This window comes from Equus asinus, chromosome 11 (assembly GCF_041296235.1).
Source record: "Equus asinus isolate D_3611 breed Donkey chromosome 11, EquAss-T2T_v2, whole genome shotgun sequence".
Taxonomy (NCBI): domain Eukaryota; kingdom Metazoa; phylum Chordata; class Mammalia; order Perissodactyla; family Equidae; genus Equus; species Equus asinus.
In genome coordinates this window covers 68697501-68719049 of record NC_091800.1, presented here as the reverse complement: position 1 = coordinate 68719049, position 21549 = coordinate 68697501, and the positions used below count along the sequence as shown (strand labels likewise).

Below are 21549 nucleotides of genomic sequence, written 5' to 3'. Positions count from 1 at the left end.
CCAGGGTTGATTAGAAAATCCTAACTTCTATCCCTACGGTACCCTATACTTTCTCCTTCATGAAAGCCATTGCTCTCATTGTTATGTGTTGAAATGTCCCATACTTTCATGAAGGTAAGAATTATGTCTACCATGTTCACTCTTCCTAACACAGTGCTTCACACCTCGTGGATAATCAATAAATATTAGCTGAATTAATGAAGGAATAATTACTTCAACTATGCCATTTAGAATCATGGGATTTTAGAACAGGAAAAATATCCTTAGAGATTACCAAATCCTATCCCTTTATTTTATGAATAAAGAAATTAAATAGCTTGTCTAAGAAAAGTCGTATACGACTTTGTGTTTACTTTTGTAACACAAGTTACAAGGTGTTTTAAGTATAATGAATAAATAAATGAGTGAGGGAATAATGGCAGAAGCAGATCTAGAATCTACATCTAATTTTGAAATATTATCCTTGGAGATTCCATATAATTCCATAGACATTGATAAAGTATACCGGCTCTAAGAAAATAATTGCATCAACTAATAATTTGAGTTCTTGTAGCTTTTATAAATTATATGTCAGTTTTTCACAGACAAACATTCCTTCTTAAGTTAATTCTCAATACATTCAATCCTAATATCCTCAATCTTTAAGCAGAATTTTCTGTTTCATATAATAAGGTCTGTATTTCTTCTCTGTATTTTTTCACACCATGGGTATAGTGCTCTCTCTTATTTATTATTTACCTAATAATATCTCCTTTCCCATTAATAGAAAATACCTGAATGATTCACCCAACAGTGGTGGTAGATTTACACACATACACCACCATCTCTTAGCCTCATCCCAATTGGTAATTAATTTAATGTAAGGAATTAAAATGCTACACTAGAAAACATTTAGTGCAAAAAAAAGTAGTTAAGAAAGAGTAGAGGAACAAAAGACATGAGATATATAGAAAATAAAAAGTAAATTGGCAGACACAAACCCCAGTATATAAAAAAACCACATTAAATTCAAATTGGTTAAATGATCCAATCAAAAGGCAGAGATTGTCAGAATGGAATTAAAAAAAACCCAAGATCCAAGTGTATGTTGTATTTAGGAGACACACTCCAGATCCAAAGATTAAAATATGTAAGAAATAAAAAGATTGAAAAAAAGATACTTTATGCAAACAGCAACCACAAGAAAGCTGGACTGACTAAATTAATATCAGACAAAGTCGACTTTAAAGGAAAAAATGTTAATAGAAATAAACATGGACATTATATAATGATAAAAAGGTCAATCAATCAAGAAGATATGACAATTCTATACAACTAATATATGTATCTAGCAACAAAGCCCAAAATACATAAAACAAAAACTGATAGAATTGAAGGAAGAGATAAAAAATTCAACAATAATATTTGGAGACTTCAATACCCCACTTCCAATCATGGGTAGAACAAGTAGAAGATGAACAAGAAAACAAAAAATTTGAGCAATACTATAAACTAACTAGATCAAACACATACCTATAGAACACTCCACTGAATAACAGCTGAATATACATTCTTTTCAAATGTATATGGAATATTCTCCAGAATACCATATGTTAGGTCATAAAACAATCCACAATAATTTTAAAAAGATTGAAATCACACAAAGATGTCTTAGACCACAATGCAGTGGAATTAGAAATCACTAACAGAAGGAAAATTGGGAAATTCACAAATATATGGAAATAGAATAACATATTTCTCTTTTTAAAATTTTTTATCACAGTAACATTGATTTATAACATTGTATACATTTCAGGTGTACCTAATTATATTTCGATTTCTGTGTAGATTGCTTCATGTGCACCACTCAAAGACTAATTACAATCCGTCACACACATGAGCCTAATTACCCCTTTCATCCTCCTCCCTCCCCTTTTCCCCTCTGGTAACTACCAATCCATCTCTGCCTCTATGTGATTGTTTGTTGTTGTTTTTATCTTCTATTTATGAGTGAGATCATATGGTATTTGACTTTCTCCCTCTGACTTATTTCACTTAGCATAGAATAACATATTTCTAAATAAGAACTTGCAAAGAAAATTAGAATATACTTTATAATGCATAAAAATGTAAATACAACACATTGAAAAATGGCTTGCAGCTAAGGCAGTGCTTAGAGGCAAATGTATAGCTATAAAAGCCTATATTGAGAAAGAAGGAAGATCTCAAATCAATAATCTAACTTTCCACCTTACGGTAATAGAAAAAGGAAGAGCAAGCTAATTCTACAGCAATAACAAGGAAGAAAAAATAACAAAGTTTAGAATGGAAATTAGTGAAAGAGAGCCTAGAAAACAATAATAATAGATAATATCAACAAAACCAAAATTGTCTTTTTAAAAACATCAACAAAATTGTCAAACCTTTATCTAAACTGACCAAGGAAAAAAGAGAAAAGACTAAAATTACTAAAATCAAGAATAAGAGAGTAATGTGATTTCCATCCTAACAGTAGTAATAGATCATAAATGTTAAAAGAATTATAAGGGAATGCTATGAACAATTGTATGCCAACAAATTAGACAACTTAGACGAAACAAAAAAGTTTAGGAAGACACAAAAAGTCTTAAAAAGACAAATGCATCTGGGAAGAAATAGAGAATCTGAGTAGACCTTTAACAAATAAAAGGAGTGAATTAATAATATCAAAATTTCCCACAAAGAAAAGCCCAAGCCCGGATGGCTTCACTGCTGATTTCTACCAAACAGTTAAAGAATTAATACCAACTGTTCACAAACACTTTCAAAAAACAGAAGAGGAGAAAACACTTCCTGACTCATTCCATGAAGCCAATATTACCCTGATATCAAAACCAAGCAAGGATATCGCAAGAAAAGAAAACTATAGATCAGTATCCCTTATGAATATAAACAAAAATCCTCAATGAAATTCTAGAAAATTGAATCCAGCAATATACATAAAGGATTATACATCGTGACCAAGTGAGATTTATCCCAGGAATGCAAGTTTGGTTCCACAATTAATGTAATACACTATGTCAATAGAATAAAGGACAAAAATCACGTGATTATCTTAATAGATGCAGAAAAGCATTTGACAAAATTTAACACCACATCATAATAAAAACAAAAAACCTGAATATACTAGAAATAGAAACTTCCTCAACCTGATAAAGAGCCTCTATGGAAAACCCAGAACTAACGTTGTACTGAATGGTGAAAGACTGAAAATCACCACATCTGTTCAACAGTGTACTGGAGGTTCTAGCCAAGGCAGTAAGTCATGGAAAAGAAATGAAAGGCACCCAAATTAGAAAGGAAGAAGTAAAACTTTCTCCGTTTGAGGATGACATGACCTTGTATATAGATAATCCTTAGGAATCCGCTAAAAACTATTAGAACTAAAAAATGAGCTCAGCAAGATTACAGGATACAAGATCAATATACAAGAATCAATCCTATTTCTATACACTAGCATCCTACAATCTGAAAATTAAATTAAGTAAACAATTCAATTTATAATAATGTCAAAAAGAATAAAGTACTTAGGAAAAAATTTAACGAAAGAACTTAAACTTGTGTGCTAAAAGCTACAAAAAATTATTGAAAGAAGTTAAAGAAGACCCAAAAAATGAAAAGACATCCTATGTTCATGTTTCCAAAGGCTTACTATTGGTAAGATGGCAATAGTCCCCAAACTGATTTACAGATTCAACTTAATATATATCAAAATCCCAGCTGGGTTTTTTGAGGATATTGACAAACAGATCCTAAAATTAATATTTAAATACGAGTAACCCTAAATAGCCAAAACAGTCTTGAAAAAAACAAGGTTGGAACATCATGCTTCCTGTTTCAAAAAGAACTCTTACAACTCAATAATAAAAGATGACGCAATTTTATAAGTGAACAAAGAATCTAGACAGACACTTCTCCAAAGAAGATATACAATTGATCAAAAAGCACATAAGAAAAGCTCAACATTGTTAGCTATCCTGTAAATGCAAATCAAAACCACAATGGGATACCATTTCACACCAACTAGAATGACTATAATCAAAAAGACAGATAATAACAAGTGTTGACAGCAATGTTGGAAAATTGGAAGCTTTACACACGGCTAATAGGAATTTACAATGATACAGTTGCTTCGGAAAATAGCTGAATAGTTAGCTAAGACAGTTATTACTATCATTCTACAAATGAGGAGTTCACCAAAAAGTTAAACATACAGTTATCGTATGATCAGCAATCCCACTCTTAGGCATATATACAATAAAAATAAAAATACATCTCCACACAAAAACTTCCACCTAAATGTTCATAGCAATATTACTTATAATAGCCAAACTATAGAAACAACCTAAATGTCCCTCAACCGATTAATGGATAAATAAAATGTGGTATATCCATACAATGGAATATTATTCAAAAATAAAACTGAATAAACCACTGATGCATGGTACAACATGAATGAACCTTGAAAACATCATGCTAAGTGAAAGAAGCCTCTCACAAAAGACCACATATTATGCGATTATATTTATATGAAATGTCCAGAGTAGGTAAATCTATAGAGACAGAAAGTAGATTAGTGGTTGCCTAGGGCTGAGTGAGGGAGGCAGCTAGGGAATAGTGGAGAATGGCTGCTAAGGAATAGAAGGTTTCTTTCTGTGGTGATAAAAATGCTCTAAAATTGATTGTTATAATGGTTGCACAACTCCATGAATATACTAAAAAAATCAACTTGTACATTTTTAATGGGAGAATTGTATGGTATGTCGATTATATCTTTTCAAAGAAGTTATAAAAAATAACAATCCTCATGACATGACGGTTCACTTTGGTAGATGACTGAGTTCCAGAAAGAGTTGAAAGAGAAGGGTGTTGACAATCAGAGTGACTGTGGAGGAAACAGAGTAACCAAGGTTTATAATGTGCCTTAAAAAATCATCCTTTCGGGAAAAGTAGCATTCACAGTTCCAGCCAGCTCAACCTCAAGAGGATTCACCTTACTGGTCCTAACGTCCAGCCATCTTTCCCCCGTCCCAGGTCAACTGGGTACACCTCTGTCTCGACTCTTGATTTGTCCAGTTAGATATTTTTCTGAAAAATAACACTTCACCATTTATTTGCATTGCCTCCTTTCATTCTATCTTCACAGCAATTTTATGAGCTAGCTAAGACAAGCATTATTATTTCCATTTTACAGATGAAAAGACTGAGGTTCCAAAATTTGAGCTCTAGCTAGTACGAAGTGAACGTGGAGCTCCAATGCTGAACGTTTGATTTCCAGGTTAGCGTTCCTTATATTGTGCTGCTCCTACCTGCCTTTTTAACACATATTGCTTATTCTCTATCTTCGTGTCCGATTCAGAGTGTTTATAATTAAAAACTCATTAATTGCAGCATGTATTTTAATTGATGGGCTCTGCTGATGTCAGAAACCACAAAACCACTGTTTCATCAGATTGAGTAGGAGTCCAGTCAGCTATGGAATTTCCTAATCCATTTCTGCAGACATTACTAATATTTTCCTTAAGCAACATATCCCTGAAAAGAGATGAAAGTGGAAAGTCTCATGGCTAAAGCAAAGAGGTGGAACCCCACCAAAGAAACATCATTGAAGTATATTGTTACATGCGGATTCGTCAGTAAAGTTTTGTGTCCTCTGGCGATGGCTTCTGCTTCTACTTTTTTTTGTTTTTAACAGTATCAGTGTTAGATGTGCAACTGGCTCTCATTAAATAGCAGATTTTCTCAGTCCAATGAAGATAATTTATTCACAAATATTTCAAAATAATAAAATAAGAAATTAAGAGTTTTAAAAGAAAAACAAATATACTCCTGAACATAACTTCTAAAACTAGGGGTATGTTTAGTGACTCTAGAATCTTCATGACATAGACAAATATTACCAGGGAATATAAAATATTATAAGTCTGTGAGTTCATCTTTTTAATTAAGATATTCTTATACTCTAGGTTTGGAGCATTGATTTTTTTAAAGAATTCCTTTAAACTACAGTGGTACAGGTGAAAAGTGACATACGTGGTCAATAGAAAGTTTGTCTCTTTCCTTGTGGAAAGCAAAGAGTTTATGCCTGACTGGCTACTTCCAGAAAATCTAGGAGAGAAAACAATTTTATCTAGGCAGTAAGTGAGAAAAGGCTAATGTTTTTCAAGATTGAAAAGAAAGGTCCGTTACTGGAAACCAGAAGAGATTAGAACAGAATGGTCCCAGCTATGCCTAGGGGCTCCTAGCTTCTCTCTCCTCCGCCCTCCAAAATTATCTATAATTTCATAAGATGAAGGGTTTAGAGGGTGGCTGTGGGGAGGAAGCTGTCAACTACAGAATTTCTCCAGCTATTGAGCCATTCCCTTTGCACCAAGAGAAAGTACCCCCCTGCAGGATTTACAAGCTGTGTTGTCCTCCTTGATGTGATATATTAAATCTGGCTTCTCCAGGTTGAAGGGAGCTAAGGAATCTTCAACAGGATCAACTCATAAAGTAGTGGATTGGTTTGTTTAGGTAATTATTATAACTATGGACTTTGAGGTCCAGATGAAGGTATCTATTGCTGTAGAACAAGCTATCCTGACACTTAGTGGCTCATTACAAGCATTTTATTATATCTCATGATTTTGTAGGTCAGGTATTAGGGCAGGGCTCAGCTGGGGATTCTTCTGTCCCACATGGCATGACAAAGGTCATGTGGTGACATTCTGTTGGTGGATGAGCTGCTCTGGAGGATCCAAGACAGCATTACTGTTGTGTTTGGCACCGTGGTGGGCATGGCCAGAAAGCTTGAATCCACTGTACTATCCATCAAAGCCTATCTCTCAACTGGTGGTCTCAGGGTAGTTGGAATTTTCACATGGCAGCTCAGGACTTCCAGAGACCAAGAGACCAAGGCAAAAGCTGCAAGGCTTCTTACAACCTAGACTCAGAAGTCTCAGAATGCTACTTTTGCTGTGTCCTATCGATCAAGCAAGTCATTAAGGCAAGCCCAGATTCATAGGGTTAGTCGTTAAACTTTATCTCTCAATGAAGGGGTAACAAAGAATTTGCCTCAAACTTTAATCTACCATAAAGACTGCAGCCGTGGAGCACAGGGTTCTGGAAGCAGTCAATTGAATTCTTATGGTAACACAAAATTAAAGATTCACACACTTAATCCTCGGCCAATCATCCCAACTCCATGTAGACTTAATCACAGTAATTCTTTAAAGGTAGTGCAGTGGGACTGCTTATAGTAGCTTTCTTCACCCATCCCCCACAAACAAATTTGGGCTTTCTGATGATCACTCTAAGCCTTGCGTAGTCCGTCTGCCTCAGACTCCCAGATAGACTTCCTCAGTACCAGCTCAGAAGCCCGGACCTCTGCTTGTCTAAGAAAAAAGATTAAAAAAACGTTACCAGTTCTCACAGTTATGCCACTAAACTATTCTGTACTTGTAAATGGAACCAGCATACTTTGAGGATAAAGAAGGACATTTTCTATGCCAGAATGAAAACCTTTATTTCTGAGGTGAGGTGGAGTGAAGTTGTCAGTGGCTAAGGGTTATATTTATTGGCTTTTTTTGTGACAAAAATAATACAGAAATAAATTTTTGATGGAAAATATCAAACACTCCTGCAGCGCATGTGTAGAGCCCGAGTCAGCTCAGGTCGCATAACGAAAAACCTCAGACTGAGCGGCTTAAAAAACAGAAACTGACTTTTTCGGAGTTCTGGAGGCTGGGAGATCCAGCAGGCTTCTCTCTTTCTGGCTTTCAGACCGTGGTTTCGTCCTCACAAGGCCTTTCCTCTGAGTGCATGCAGAGAGAACGAGTGAGCTCTCTGGTGTCTCTTCTTACAGGGACACTAATCCTATCAGATCAGGGCCCCACCCTTATGACCTTATTTCATCTTAATTACTTCTTTAGAGGCCCCATCTCCAAATACAGCCACACTAGGGGTTGGGGCTTCAACACACAAATTTTGGTGGAACACAGTTCAATTCAGTCCATAGCCGAAGTTTAGAACAAAATCTTTAAGCCCGCCTTCATTTGCCCTCTTTCCACGCTCCTGTTTTGTGACTCAAATGTGGTTTTGGAAAAGGGCTACTCTTGGCATTCCTAAGAATCTCCCTGAGGATTCTCGGCCCCAGGTCTACAGAACTCTTAGAATCAAAATTGTATCATTCACAGTAAAAGCACTGAAGGAACAATGTGATCTTTAGCAAATACAGTGGAAATGTACCACCACCAGTCCTTTTAGTATTCCATTCATCCTATAAAAATACAAACGTATATGGTGACTTAATTTTACCATAAATTTTCATTTTTTAGTCAAGGAGCTTTGAAAAACAGAGGGGTAACCACCTCTATAGTTGAAATTTAAAAGCTGCTGTCTTTGTTACAGATATGTCTTCAATAGCAATTTAAGATTAAGGCTTTAAATAATGACCATATTGTTCAGGGGATGAGGCAAGAAGAATATACATGAAATATCCTGATGATAGAAGGTAAGAACGTGGGAGTTTTGCTTGGGGTATCAGACACATTATTTAAGTCATCTCATTTCCAGCGCTACTGGAGACTTCAATAAGATTAATTAATTAAATAATTAATTAAGATTTTCCTGATAATCCTGTACCTGAATCATGCAGTTAAATCCTCAACCTCTCCTTTCTCCTTGGCTGTGCACACACAGACTTAGAGCATGTGGCTGATGCATTCATTCACCAACAACTTATTGAGCGCCTATCGGATGCCAGGGGACTTGCTAGCTGCAGAGGTATAAAGATCAATAAGATAAGGTCTCTGCCCTTAGGATGTTTAAACTTAAGTAAGGAAACACATAATGAGTTAACGGTTGCAACCAAGAGGTACTGGCGCTAGAATAATAGTTGGTCCAGCGTTTGGAGCTGCACAAAGCCAGGAGTACACAACTCAGCCTCTTGAAGGTATGTTTATAGAAGAAACAACTCCAAATTATTATTAATGAATCTATCAGATAATATTTTCTTGTCAGGTTGTTTCCAGCCTCTTAACTCACTCCTATGTGTCCTAACAGTAAAGGCAGATATTTATTAAAAAGCAAGCCCTGTGATACAACGAAAGCCCTCTTTTGCCTCAAGTAAATAAACAATGACAAAATTTATCAAATACAGGGCTTTGATGGCATTAGATGTCCTTGCCACTAGACAATGTACATGCATAACGTCAGAGATCATTTTAAAAGGGCATTGAAAAGCGACGCTGCAGGCTTGTCTATGCTCATAGAGTCTGGCCACTCCTGACAACTGACTGGAATGTGAAATGGGAGGCTGATAATGGACAAAAGGACACGTCAACTAGGAAGTTAGTGTATAGAAACACTTTAGTGTACAAACAAAGCCTTAAAATACAATGCACTCTCAAATACCAGGGGTGTGATAAGTCCACTAAGGTCATGAGTCAACTTTTCAGGCAGCTGGAATGATTAGGTGCAGATTGCTATCAGACTAAGCACCAGTCTTTAATGCTTCTGGATTCCTGCCTTGACCCCTCTTATTACATTCAAATCACAAAAATTAGGAGAAATTATGGCGTTCGCTTGTTCATGGGTTATTTTACCCTGCCTCTAGAGAAAGGGAGCATTGTGCTTCTGGGTAAAAATAAACCCTCATTTAGGCATGGACTACGTGGAGTGACTGGGGGGCTTGGCCTGTCCTCCACACACTGAGCACTGAGGCTGAACCTAGCAGTCACCCTCCCTATTGGTGGCGGAAGAAACTAGGGAAAACTGGCCCCACCACCTAGCCCCTGATGGTGCAGGCACAGAGGCTATGGGTCCTACTGCAAGATGAAAATAACACAGTGGCATAAAAACAGGGTGGGGCAAATAGTCTAACATAATATCCAGGCAAGTGGTTAGCAAATATATTTGGCAAAACCTCTGCTAGGCTGATAGGCTGATAAAGGAATGGAAGATGGAGGAATTTATACCAATGGACTTCTTCCTCCAGTATGTAGGGTTCATGGACCCAATCAGGTGGGGTTCTTGTTCTAGGGATAAAGACTAGATGGCTTGGTTGGCCAACTGTCCAAACTAAGAAAAGTATAACCAAGCAGAATCCCAGAAAAACATGTAGATGTGTGTGATTGGGTGGCAGTGGGACCAGGGCTGAACTAGATCATTAAAAGCCCCAAGCTCTTAAAAGAGTAGAATGACCCTCCCCCCACTATGCCATACATTGGTCAGGAAAGAGACAAGAATGCCCACTATCATGACTTCTGTTCAGCAATGGACTTAAGAGTCTAGACAGTGTACTAAGGCAAGAAAATGAAATAAAATGTATAGAATTGGAAAGGAAGAAAGAAAATTCTCAGTATTCACAAATGATGTGATTTTGTTGTAGAAAACTCACAAGAACCTACAAATAAATTATTTGAATTAAAAATGGTTTTACAAAAATGATACTTACAAAGTCAATATACAAAAATCAATTATATGTCTATGTGCCAGTAACAACCAGAAAATAAAATTATTTAAAAGATATCATCTTTAAAAAAGATATCATCTTAAGAATATGCTGTTTATAATAGTATCAAAAATGGTTTTAAAAACCTAAGAATAATAGATGAGTAGAATTCTACCAGAAAACTATAAGATATTACTCAGAGAAATTAAAGAACAACAAAATTAATGGAAGGATACTAGGTTCACAGATTAGAAGTGTTAAAATTGTAGAGATGTCAATTTTCCCTAAATCAACTTAGAGATTCATAGCAATCTTAATTAAAAGACTTTTTAAAAATATTTGGGTTTTGGGGCTGGCCCCGTGGCCAAGTGTTTAAGTTTGCCTGCTCCTCTGCAGGCGGTCCAGTGTTTCGTTGGTTCGAATCCTGGGCACGGACATGGCACTGCTCATCAAACCACGCTGAGGCAGCGTCCCACATGCCACAACTAGAAGGACCCACAACGAAGAATATACAACCATATACTGGGGGGGCTTTGGGGAGAAAAAGGAAAAAAATAAAATCTTAATAAAAAATATTTGGGTTTTAGTAAATCTTAGAAGTTCTCGCTACAAAAAAAAATTTTGTAACTAGGCATGGTGATAAATGTTAACTAGACTTATTGTGGTGATCATTTCACAATGTATATAAATATCAAATCATTATGTTGTACACTTGAAGCTAATATAATATTATATGTTACTTATACGTCAATTCAAAAAATAAAAATATTTGGGTTTTTAAAGACTATTTGGAATCTGACAATTTGTTCTAAAATTTATATGGAAATACAAAGGCCAACAGTAGCCAAGATACTTTTGAATAAGAAGCTGTGAGGACTTGCTCTGACAGAATTAGAATGGTGCAATATTAGTGCAAAAATAGAAAAACTGAAAAATATGAAGCAAAACAGAGAGCTCAGAAACCAACTCACGTTATAGTGAAGGCAGCGCTAGTGAGCAGTATAAAAAACAATCTTTTCAATGAATGGTTCTAGAAAATGGAGGCTCCACATGCAAAGAGATCAAACCTCATACAAGACATAAAAATCAATTTCAGACGGATTCTGGAAATAGAAGAGCAGCTCCATAAGACCAACCCTCCCACAGATAACAACCATAAACTTGGGACAAAATATAAAAAACAACTCTCTGAATGCCTGGAGAAAAACCAGAAGTGAACAGAAACACAAGGGGACACAGTGGGAAAACGGTACAGCACTAGGCAAGTTTCCCATTTTCACAGCTTTTGCCTGTAAAATCTCTAGCAGGTGTGCAACAGTAGACATGAACAAGAATACCTATAGTAGTCATACACATGGTTAAAAACTGGAAACAACCCCTATGCTCATCAACAGGAGAGTATCAGCAAATGCACTGTGGTACATTTACACCCATGAACATTAGATAGCAGCTATGACGAGTAAACACAGTGACAGTCAGTCATATGGAATCCAAACAATATAACTGGATGAAAAAAGTTCGTCAATAAAGATTATATACAAAAGTTTTAACTTCTAAAAACGTTTATAAGTTAAAAAAATTAAAATAAAAACGTACTTTTAAAGGATATATGTAAGTGAGAAGAGCTATATATCTAAATTAAAAAATCAAGGGAATGAAAATAATTGCATTGGGTTAAGGGAGGTAACCATATAGATTACTAGGGAGATCACTTGTTTTGCTATAGGTTTACTGGCAGATTTTACTTTGGGTGGTAGATTCATAGGTACTTGTTATATTATTAAACAAGTAAATAAATGGACCATTGATGGAGCAATTATGAGGGTGTATCATGAATCAGGAATTGTGATTAAACCAATTTTGGGTATTGGAGTTTATGAAAGAGAGGGATGAGGGAGGGAAGGAAAGAGGCAAGGAGAGAGGGTAGGATGGAAGCTAGGGTTGCAGGGAGCATAAGATAGCATTGTTGCAAGATTCTCTTTTAGCTGCCCTGAGCTATCACAGAAAGAGTAGAGACCAGTTTCATGCAGGGCCAGCAATTGTTCAGTATTTGCAGCGGGAGGCCCATGGAGTGAGGGTTAGAGGATCGCAGCTGAGACCAAATTTGCGCTGACAACCACCAGAGCCAGGGGCAGCCTCGCTGCCGAGCAGCCAGGACCCGACTTTGAGAGACTGCCTCTGGTGATCGGGGTGCTGTTGTTGTGGGTTTGGAACGCCTTCTTGGAGCGATTGCCATTGGGCACTCCCTCAGAGAGGGAGTGGGGCACCGAGTGAGTCATAGAAGCCTTGAGGAAGTAGGTGGAATTGAGAATCTGAGCCAGGAAGGGGCTGAGCCCTCTAGGGGAACTCAGAGTGGTAGTGATGAAGATCATCAGCTTCCTTCAAATCCCATTTCATCCACTTTTGGTTGTGACTTTGGGCAAGTTACTTATTCATCTGCTTTAAGGCTCAGTTACTCAACTGCAAATTGAGGTAACTCTGACCCCACAGAGTATTCCTAAAAATTAAACAAGATAATTTATGTAAAAGGTATGGTATCTTAAGAACTCAACATGTGATAGCTATAAAATAACCAAACTGCTCAGCAAATGAGCTCTCCAGCAGACCTATCCTGAGATAGGAAACTGAATCTGAGAGCAGGTAACACGCTGGGCAGGACGATCTGGAAGCTGGAAGGGAGGACAGCCAGACAGAGGGACTTTGTAAAGCCATAAGCCTCGCTTATTCACCACCCTGCTGGAATACTCCAGGGGTACGCCCTCTCTCAGGTTTCTTCTCAAAATCAACCAGCGCATGCATGGTGATGAAATTTACAAGTAACCCTACCACACCAGGACCCAGTCTCCTCATCCGAACGCTGTGGATAGGAAGGATTTTTCATCACACAGACCAAATGATGTGCCAACTGTCCAACTCTCCTCCTTCGTTTCCGGTTTGTTCACAGCTAGCTTTCTCCTACTTGAAAAAGCACTTCTCCTTAGAGAAATAAATCTCTCCATTGCTTTTATGGGATTCTTGGGATCTGAAATCAGGACTTCGTAAAATTGTCTATTTTAGATTATTTGTATTGTCTCTTTACCCTTAGGTGCTTTTTGGGGGTGGGGGGCAGTGAAGAAGGGGGTGAGAGGGAGCTGTTCTTTATTTTGTTTTCCTTGCTCTGTCGTCTAGATAAAGCTCCTTTTGAAAATGCCAGCCTGCATGAGGACTGCTAAGGAGGAATGAGGAAAGGGCTGCTTATCATTTATCCAGTGTCCCAGTGTCCATGGATGGCAGGAGCAGTGAGCACAAAGGGACAGAAATCTCAAAAAGATGGCAGTTTAGCAGCAACCAGAAAGGGCCACTCCTGCAGCCGTTCACCCCTGCCATGACTGACTCAACTCCTCTTCTTGTCTCTCCGGCTTTATGCGAGCTCTGTGTTTGGGATTTTTCCCCTTTTGGGGGCTGATGGGAGTGACTCTGATAGTACAACTAGGGAGCTAGAGGGGCAAGGCTAGAGAACTGGGACAAAAGCCTAACATTGGGTTTTGTCGCAGTTTGCTCATTTCCTCCTTAACAGGACCAACAGGCTGTATTACTTTTCTACACGGCAATGAAAGCTTATGAATTCTTTCATTGCACTTGCTGAAGACCAGAACCCAAGGCTCTCTAACTCTGTTTGCCTGCTCTCGGTGTTCTAAGTTCTTGACTTGACCTCTGCGCTTGGAAGGCCTCACCTTTACTGCCCAGTCACTTCCATCTGGTCACCTCTCAGTATCCCATTGCTTTGCTTTCTTTGCCGTGGCTTACTACCTCCAGGGTTCTAGAAAAATATGACTGTGAGCCATCTTGGTGAAAATCCAGTGAGGGAGAGGAGACAGAAAGGATGGAGGAAAATGATTTAGTTCACTCTGATCTCTTGTCTTCCACTGGGACTCAAATGTTTTCCTCTCTTTTATGGAAGAGAAAGAGAGAGAGAAAGAGGAAGAAAGCCAGTCAGTCTGGTGTTGCCAAGGTATTTTTTTATTCCCCAGCAACCTCATTGCTGCCTCCTAGTGAAAGTTTTAGAATGGAAAAAAGACCATTTACCAGGGAGGACTTAAGGGGAAAAAGAAGAAACTGAATTTACAGAGACCCCCAAACTTTTTCTGAGAGAGTGCCTGTCCCTCAGTTTCTGATTAGATATATTTGTGATCAGGGGTGTTACTGTGGCCTCCAGGCACAGACAGAGCCCACACAGACTCTCCTGATCATGGTACACTGGTCTCTGGTGCTCACAATCAGGAGTTCACAATAGAAAGTCCATCGAACTTATAATTATCTCGTTCAGTTTATTTTTCCTTCATTATTCACTCGCACGGGCTATTGTCTTTCCCATATCTTGGTATTTTTCATCTTTAGGTCAAAAGTGTACAAGAACAAAAATATAACATTCTATCAATTCAAACTTAAGATCTGTGGAAATTAAAACTGAATTTACATTTTGGTATATAAGGAAGAGAATGGCACAAAAACTTTACTTTGTGAAAAGCTCAACTCGATTCAGGTGAGAGGTGTGAAGCTGGTTAATAACAGTGGCATGCTGTCTTCTTTTCCTGCACAGCTTCCTATGAGGGCCTCACCTTGGTTGGGAAGGGTGTAGGCCAGGAATATTGATCCCTTAAAAACCGAAATGGAAAACCACATCTGTCCTATTTTGAAATGTGTGAAATTTTATTTGGTGAATAGACAGACAAGCATACAAACAGCCGTATTCTTTTTAGGTGTGGAAAGCACCTTTATTTTCCACAGTTCAACATTCTTGGACTTTAGAACTTTCAAATTTGGTTCATTGAATATCACTAAGCAGGCAATATTGCACAATTCACAAAACTATATCCAAGGAAGCTTATGTATTTTATTTTTTGTAAGATATTGCATATATAAGCATACATTTCAATCACAAATACAAACATTTCTTTCCATGTTAATAATTTAGTGCAATAGATTTTTAAACTTAAATTTGAAAAGAATATATTATAATTTAACTCATAAATATAAAATATCTTTCCTCAATCCATATCGTTTTGTATATGTCAAGATAATTTTCATGATTAGACTGAACTTTATTCCCAATGTTCAGTGAATAACAGTTTTTCATATCTTGCATCCCTATTACATATGTTCTTTGTATGACAGTGTATAATATTTTTGTCTCAAACCTATTATACAAGTAGTAGGTTAAAAGCTCCAGGATGATAATTTTGTAGTTTATCATCACAAAACAGTATACTTAATATTCTAGTCTATGTAATTATACCCGCTAGTGTTTTAAGGTTGCTCCACCCAGAGTCTGTGAATGACAGTCTTATAGAGCCTGTAAAAGAATATGGTTCTAGAGAAATCAGTCCAATTGCTTCAGCAATCCAAGAGCCTAACTGATACAAAGTAAACATTTGTAAATATGACATTTTAAGAAACATACAGACTCCCACACATTTCACTGCTGATTCACATTTCTATACATCCTCACAGCAACTAAAATTAAAGCAATAATCACTATTCCTTTATTAAAAAGAGCAATAAAATGAGCCTAACCTTGAAATAAATCTGATGGCCTAAACCAGTTCTAAGTTCATAATTACAATCAAAGCTTTGCGCCTGTGTGTCTGTGTATGAGTAGAACAGAGATCACAGGGAAGCCTTAAAAAGTTGACCACTTACAGAACTTCCTACTTGCACACATGGCTCAGTCAAATCCAAACTGCCCGAGAAAGAAGGCAGGCAGGTCTCCTAGAAGGGCAGGCCAACTTGTGAATCGAACCCCACCGACTGATCACGATATAAAAGTGCTGCAGCACACCAACCAGGGAGAAAAAAATGCAAACAAAATTATGCTGCTTGATTTTTGCATCATGTCAATTCTAAGGAGAAGACTGCTCTTACTAAAGAAAACTGCTTAACAGATAAAAATATTTCAGTATAGAGCGACGGGTATGTTTTACTTTTTTCTTTCAGAGAAACGTTTTACACTTCTTATTGATTTTGAACACCTTCACCCTATCTGCGCATTTAAGTGAGATACTGTAAGTTAACTGTACCTTAAAGAGATCAGCTTATAGATGGCTCTGACGACCAGAAATAGGAACAAAACAAGACAAAAACACCAAGAATTTTTAAAGAGCCGAATAGTCAGTCAGTCAAGGATGCCTACTCTCAGGCTGGGCTAGCTCCTTTTCGAAACGGTTGCCAAGAGCACGCTCAGTCCCTTCTGTTATTTTTCACTCCACTACCTCTGACTGGGTGCATCACCAGTGCAAGAAAATGCGGGAAGCATCTGCTGCAAGTAACATCTGGACCTCCAAGGAAAAGGAACACTTTCTTGCTGAGAAAAGTCTCCAACATTTTCTAGGGCGCGTCCCCTTTTCCTCCGATGTTCCCGAGGCTCTCCTCCTGGTGCGTGCCTCCTTCCTCAGGGTGGAGGATCCCAGAGCGGCGACCAGCGCTGCTCGGCCGGCCAGGGTAGCAGGGATCACACCAAGGGTTGCCAACGCCAAACAGTGCGCAGACTGCGCGGCGCGCTCCCAGCTCTCCACTCGCCTAAACCTGCTCTCAAGTGAAAAGAGGTGGGAGGAGGAGTATGGGGGGGGGGGGAGGTGGAGGGGATCCTGTTTAATTCGAGGTCCTGGGGGTGTGGGAGCGGGAGGAGGCTCTGCTGGTCCCTCCTCCCTCCTGGAGTCCTCGGCTCCACCTCCTCTTCAAGTCCCCAGATATACACACACTCAGCCGCGGCTGGACATGCACACCCAGCACTGGCTCCGGCCGCGTGCACACACAGGTAGCAACATTTACCTGAGCCCGTGCACAAGGCTCCTGTCGCCTCTGGAGCGGCGGCCTGGGCCAGGAAGGGGCCCAGACGCTGCGGGAGTGGGGAAGGCGGGAACAGCCCCAGAGCGGACCTGCAAACTGAGGTGATGGCGCGTTTTCCTTAAATCCCCTCCTCCAGCACCTCCGCCTCCGCGCCTGCTCGGCTCTGGCCGGAGAGCCGCCGAGAGAGGAGCCCGGGCGCGGCGCACAGGCGGCCACACGCCGCGAGGAGAGCGCGACTACAGGGGCGCGGCGGCGCCGGCGCAGGAAACTTGCGCGAAGTTAGTTGCAAGTGCTGGGCGGCGGCCGAGCGCAGCGAGAGGGGACGCGGCCGGGCCAAGCTCGCCGCCCGGCGCCGGGGCAGCGCCACTCTACACGCCCGGCGCGCGCCGGGAGCCCAGTCGGCCGGCGCGCCTGGAGGTGCTCGGAGCGAGAGGAGCCAGCATGGCCCCGGGGACGGCGAGACGCGGCGCCTCGGCGAGCCGGGAGGACTTCCTCTGAGGCCTGGCAACGCCAGGCTGCTGCAGCCTCCTTCCACCTCCTTCCCTGCCCGGCAGCCGGAGAGGAAGACCCGCGAGGCAGGTGCTGGTGGCGCGGACGGCTTCCCCCCGAAAAACCCAGCCGATTGCGGGGCTGGCGGGGGGGTCCTATCAGTGCGCCCTGCCCCTAGCCAGGAAGATCGGCTGGTGCTGCTATATTTGTATTTATATCCAGTGCCGTGCTCTGCGTTCCCGCAGTGCTCCCGGACCCTCCTCCTCCTCCCCCTCCTCTTCCTCCTCGGGGGCCACCTCCGCTCCTCCCCTCACCCCCATCTGCTACTGTCAAATGAGAAAGTCACCGAGGAGAACCCAAACACTCCAGCCGCCGAGAGCCCCCTTTGGCACTTGGCAGCACGCGGCGGCGGGGTCCTCGGCTCAACTTGGTGGAGCCTCCGCGACGCAACTTTCCGGGCCGCTGTGCATTTAAGAGAGAAAAAGACCGAGGAGGGGGAGAGCTTTGCCGGGCAGCGGCTACCTGCCGGGAGTTCGCCAACAACCGCAACTGGAGCGGAAGGACAAAAAGAAAGCGAAGGGCAAACTGTCACCGTGGGGTGGGGGCACCGCCGAGAAGTTGTAGGGCCGGGGAGAGGATTTTCCCGAGCGCTTGGCCGGAGAGACCAGGGCGGCCGGGAGCGCGGCGCGGCCCTGGCCTGGTCCCCCAGCCCCCTCCTCCCGGGCGGGAGCGACGCCGGGGCGCAAAGTGGGGTGCGGCGAGCGCAGGCGGGCCGAACGGGTCCCCGCGGATAGCCAACATTGATTTCCTCCGGGCCGAGGGCGACGGCCCGGGCGGTGGCGGCGGGCTGCAGCCGCGGCACAGCGAGAGCATGTCCAAGCCGGTCGACCACGTCAAGCGGCCCATGAATGCCTTCATGGTGTGGTCGCGGGCTCAGCGGCGCAAGATGGCCCAGGAGAACCCCAAAATGCACAACTCGGAGATCAGCAAGCGCCTGGGCGCCGAGTGGAAGCTGCTCACCGAGTCGGAGAAGCGGCCGTTCATCGACGAGGCGAAGCGCCTGCGCGCCATGCACATGAAGGAGCACCCCGACTACAAGTACCGGCCGCGGCGCAAGCCCAAGACGCTGCTCAAGAAGGACAAGTTCGCCTTCCCGGTGCCCTACGGCCTGGGCGGCGTGGCCGACGCCGAGCACCCGGCGCTCAAGGCGGGCACCGGGCTGCACGCGGGCGCGGGCGGCGGCCTGGTGCCCGAGTCTCTGCTCGCCAACCCCGAGAAGGCGGCCGCAGCCGCCGCCGCCGCCGCCGCGCGCGTCTTCTTCCCGCAGTCGGCCGCCGCCGCCGCCGCAGCCGCTGCAGCCGCCGCAGCCGGCAGCCCCTACTCGCTGCTCGACCTGGGCTCTAAGATGGCAGAGATCTCGTCGTCGTCGTCCGGCCTCCCGTACGCCTCGTCGCTGGGCTACCCGACCGCCGGCGCGGGCGCCTTCCACGGCGCGGCGGCGGCGGCTGCAGCGGCCGCCGCGGCCGCCGGGGGGCACACGCACTCGCACCCCAGCCCGGGCAACCCGGGCTACATGATCCCGTGCAACTGCAGCGCGTGGCCCAGCCCCGGGCTGCAGCCGCCGCTCGCCTACATCCTGCTGCCGGGCATGGGCAAGCCTCAGCTGGACCCCTACCCCGCGGCCTACGCCGCCGCGCTATGACCCCGCGGGGCCGCCTTGCGAGGACCGTTGTGCACACGTGTACATATGTATAGGTACGAGCTCTATGGCCTCCCCTTGCGCCTTCCCGCGGCAGGGGCCCCGGTTTGTATGTACATAAGATGTATAGGTGCCAGGCAGAGGCAGAGATGCCAGTCGGGGCGCGAGTGGCCGAGCGCGCGAGTGCGCGGGCGAGTGTGCGTGTGGATTCACGGGATCATTTCAGACCTGCACTTCGGCAGCCAACTTTAAAGAGGGCGGTTGTATCCGGCAGTAGTTGGTGTTTGCTTTGCACTTCGGAACCTGTTGCGTTTTGGCCCACAGAGACGGAGGAGTGACTTTTTGACATGTTGGGCTTTCCAGTTTTGTTTGTTGGAAGTTTATTGTCGGTTTTGGTTTTTTTCCTCATTATGTTCCTTTTCCCCGCCCCCCTCTCCTGGTCTGCGTTGCATGCACGCTGTTCAAATGTTAGGTCTGCAATGGCTGGCACAAGGGAAAAGCTGAGCAGTGTCATTAGTTTCTCGGAGCGGGACGGCTCTGAGCAGCCTTGCTCCGTGTTTTACTGTTTGAACTTTGCAAATCGCAGTCCTCTCAAGCAGAACCCCCAGACCGGATCCGTTCTTGACCAGTGACCGGCTCGAATCTGGCCTTTTGTATGTGAGATGATCCCGGTTTCTTTTGTTTATCACGCCATATGCAAATCAGAACAAGGGCTCTTTCTCAAGAGCAAGGAAGGCAAACAAGAAATATGTGTGAGATGAAAAGCTGTCAGTTGGATTTTTTTCCCTTAAAAAAACAAAACAAAACTACTAGAAGTCTCCCTGAGTCCGCTCGCTTGAATTTCTTACACGGTTTACAGGAAGGAAAAAGACACGGCTCCTATTTTCCGCTTATGGCTGCGTTCACCTTAAGATGTAAATGTGTATATGTCCGTGAAAACTTTGAGTCTTTGAAAATGTGTTATTTGCGTTGCCCTAAATTTGAGTCGGTTTTAGACTCTAAAGCATTTTGAGCAAATGTCAAAGTTAACTTTTAAAAATTGCGGGACTATTTCAGAATCGCAGTTTTATCTAAGATTAAATCAGACTTTTTTGTCTGAGTGGTAATTATATATTTATTATTTAGCAAAACTGAAAAAAAGAAACCCAGAATTGTTTCGACAGATGTCTCTCATTTTCAGCTAGTATTTCTCCACCAACTTTAACTGTTTAAATGTGTTTTGGAGTTCCCTCCCCAATTAGCTTATTTTTTAGATCACTTGCAATTCATTTGCAAGTTATGATAAAACACATTTTAGAGAAAAGAACCCTCCTCAATTATAGCTTTTTTGTTTCTTTTTAAATGTATATATTTTGACTAATGTTTGTGAATGAAGTTGGCTAACATGTATTTAGTTTCCTTTTGGCTTTATGTAATATAAAGTTTTTAAAAGTTTAAGTATTGGTTTTAACCTTTATGTGTAAATGGTTTTCTTGTGTGATCTAATTTAATATTAGACGTCTAAACTATATCTGTAAATTAGAATCCGACTATCACTCTGTTCATTTTTTTTGAACAAAGAGTTTAAATAAAGCCTGAACCAGGGAAAAGAGAAAATCCTCTATTGCTTGTTGAGTTCCTAACGAGATTTCTATCTGAATCGCCCTACGTGCCTGGTCCAGGTGAAGCGTAAGGTATCCCCCAAAGGCAGCCTTTGTTCGCTTTTGAGTAGATTTACTAGGAAATCTAAATCAAGCCATTGTTATTCAGAGCCAAAAACCTGATTTATCACATTTTTAATCGTGAATAGGAAAGAAGATAAAAAAAAAAAAAACCAAGTAGTTGTATTATCTTGGAAAAAAAAAAAGGCATTCATGAACCAGTAGAACAGAGTCCATTGAAAACATCCAGACTGTTCAAAGCATTTCAGTAGTTTCCAGTAACATTCTAAGAGGGGAAAGTTGCCTGACCACTTTATCTTGTTAGTAGGACAGCCCCACCGCTTAAAGCGGTGTAATTTGTTTGCGTATCTTTGGCATATTCCTTGTTTACACCTTAAGACTTTGTTTGGAAGGATAACCACTGCTAACAACAATGTACAACTTTT

At 41.7% G+C, this 21549-nt stretch overlaps 1 protein-coding gene across 1 annotated transcript in view; it reads left to right on the top strand.

Annotated features, from left to right (window-relative positions):
* The first annotated feature begins 18067 nt into the window (after positions 1–18067).
* The window catches only part of SOX21 (SRY-box transcription factor 21), a 13343-nt gene continuing 9861 nt past the window's right edge, over positions 18068–21549 (top strand). Inside the window, exon 1 of the mRNA XM_044779809.2 lies at positions 18068–19519. Coding sequence (XP_044635744.1) covers positions 18636–19466 — 831 coding nt within the window. The 5' untranslated portion in view covers positions 18068–18635 and the 3' untranslated portion in view covers positions 19467–19519. The remainder of the gene's footprint in view (positions 19520–21549) is intronic.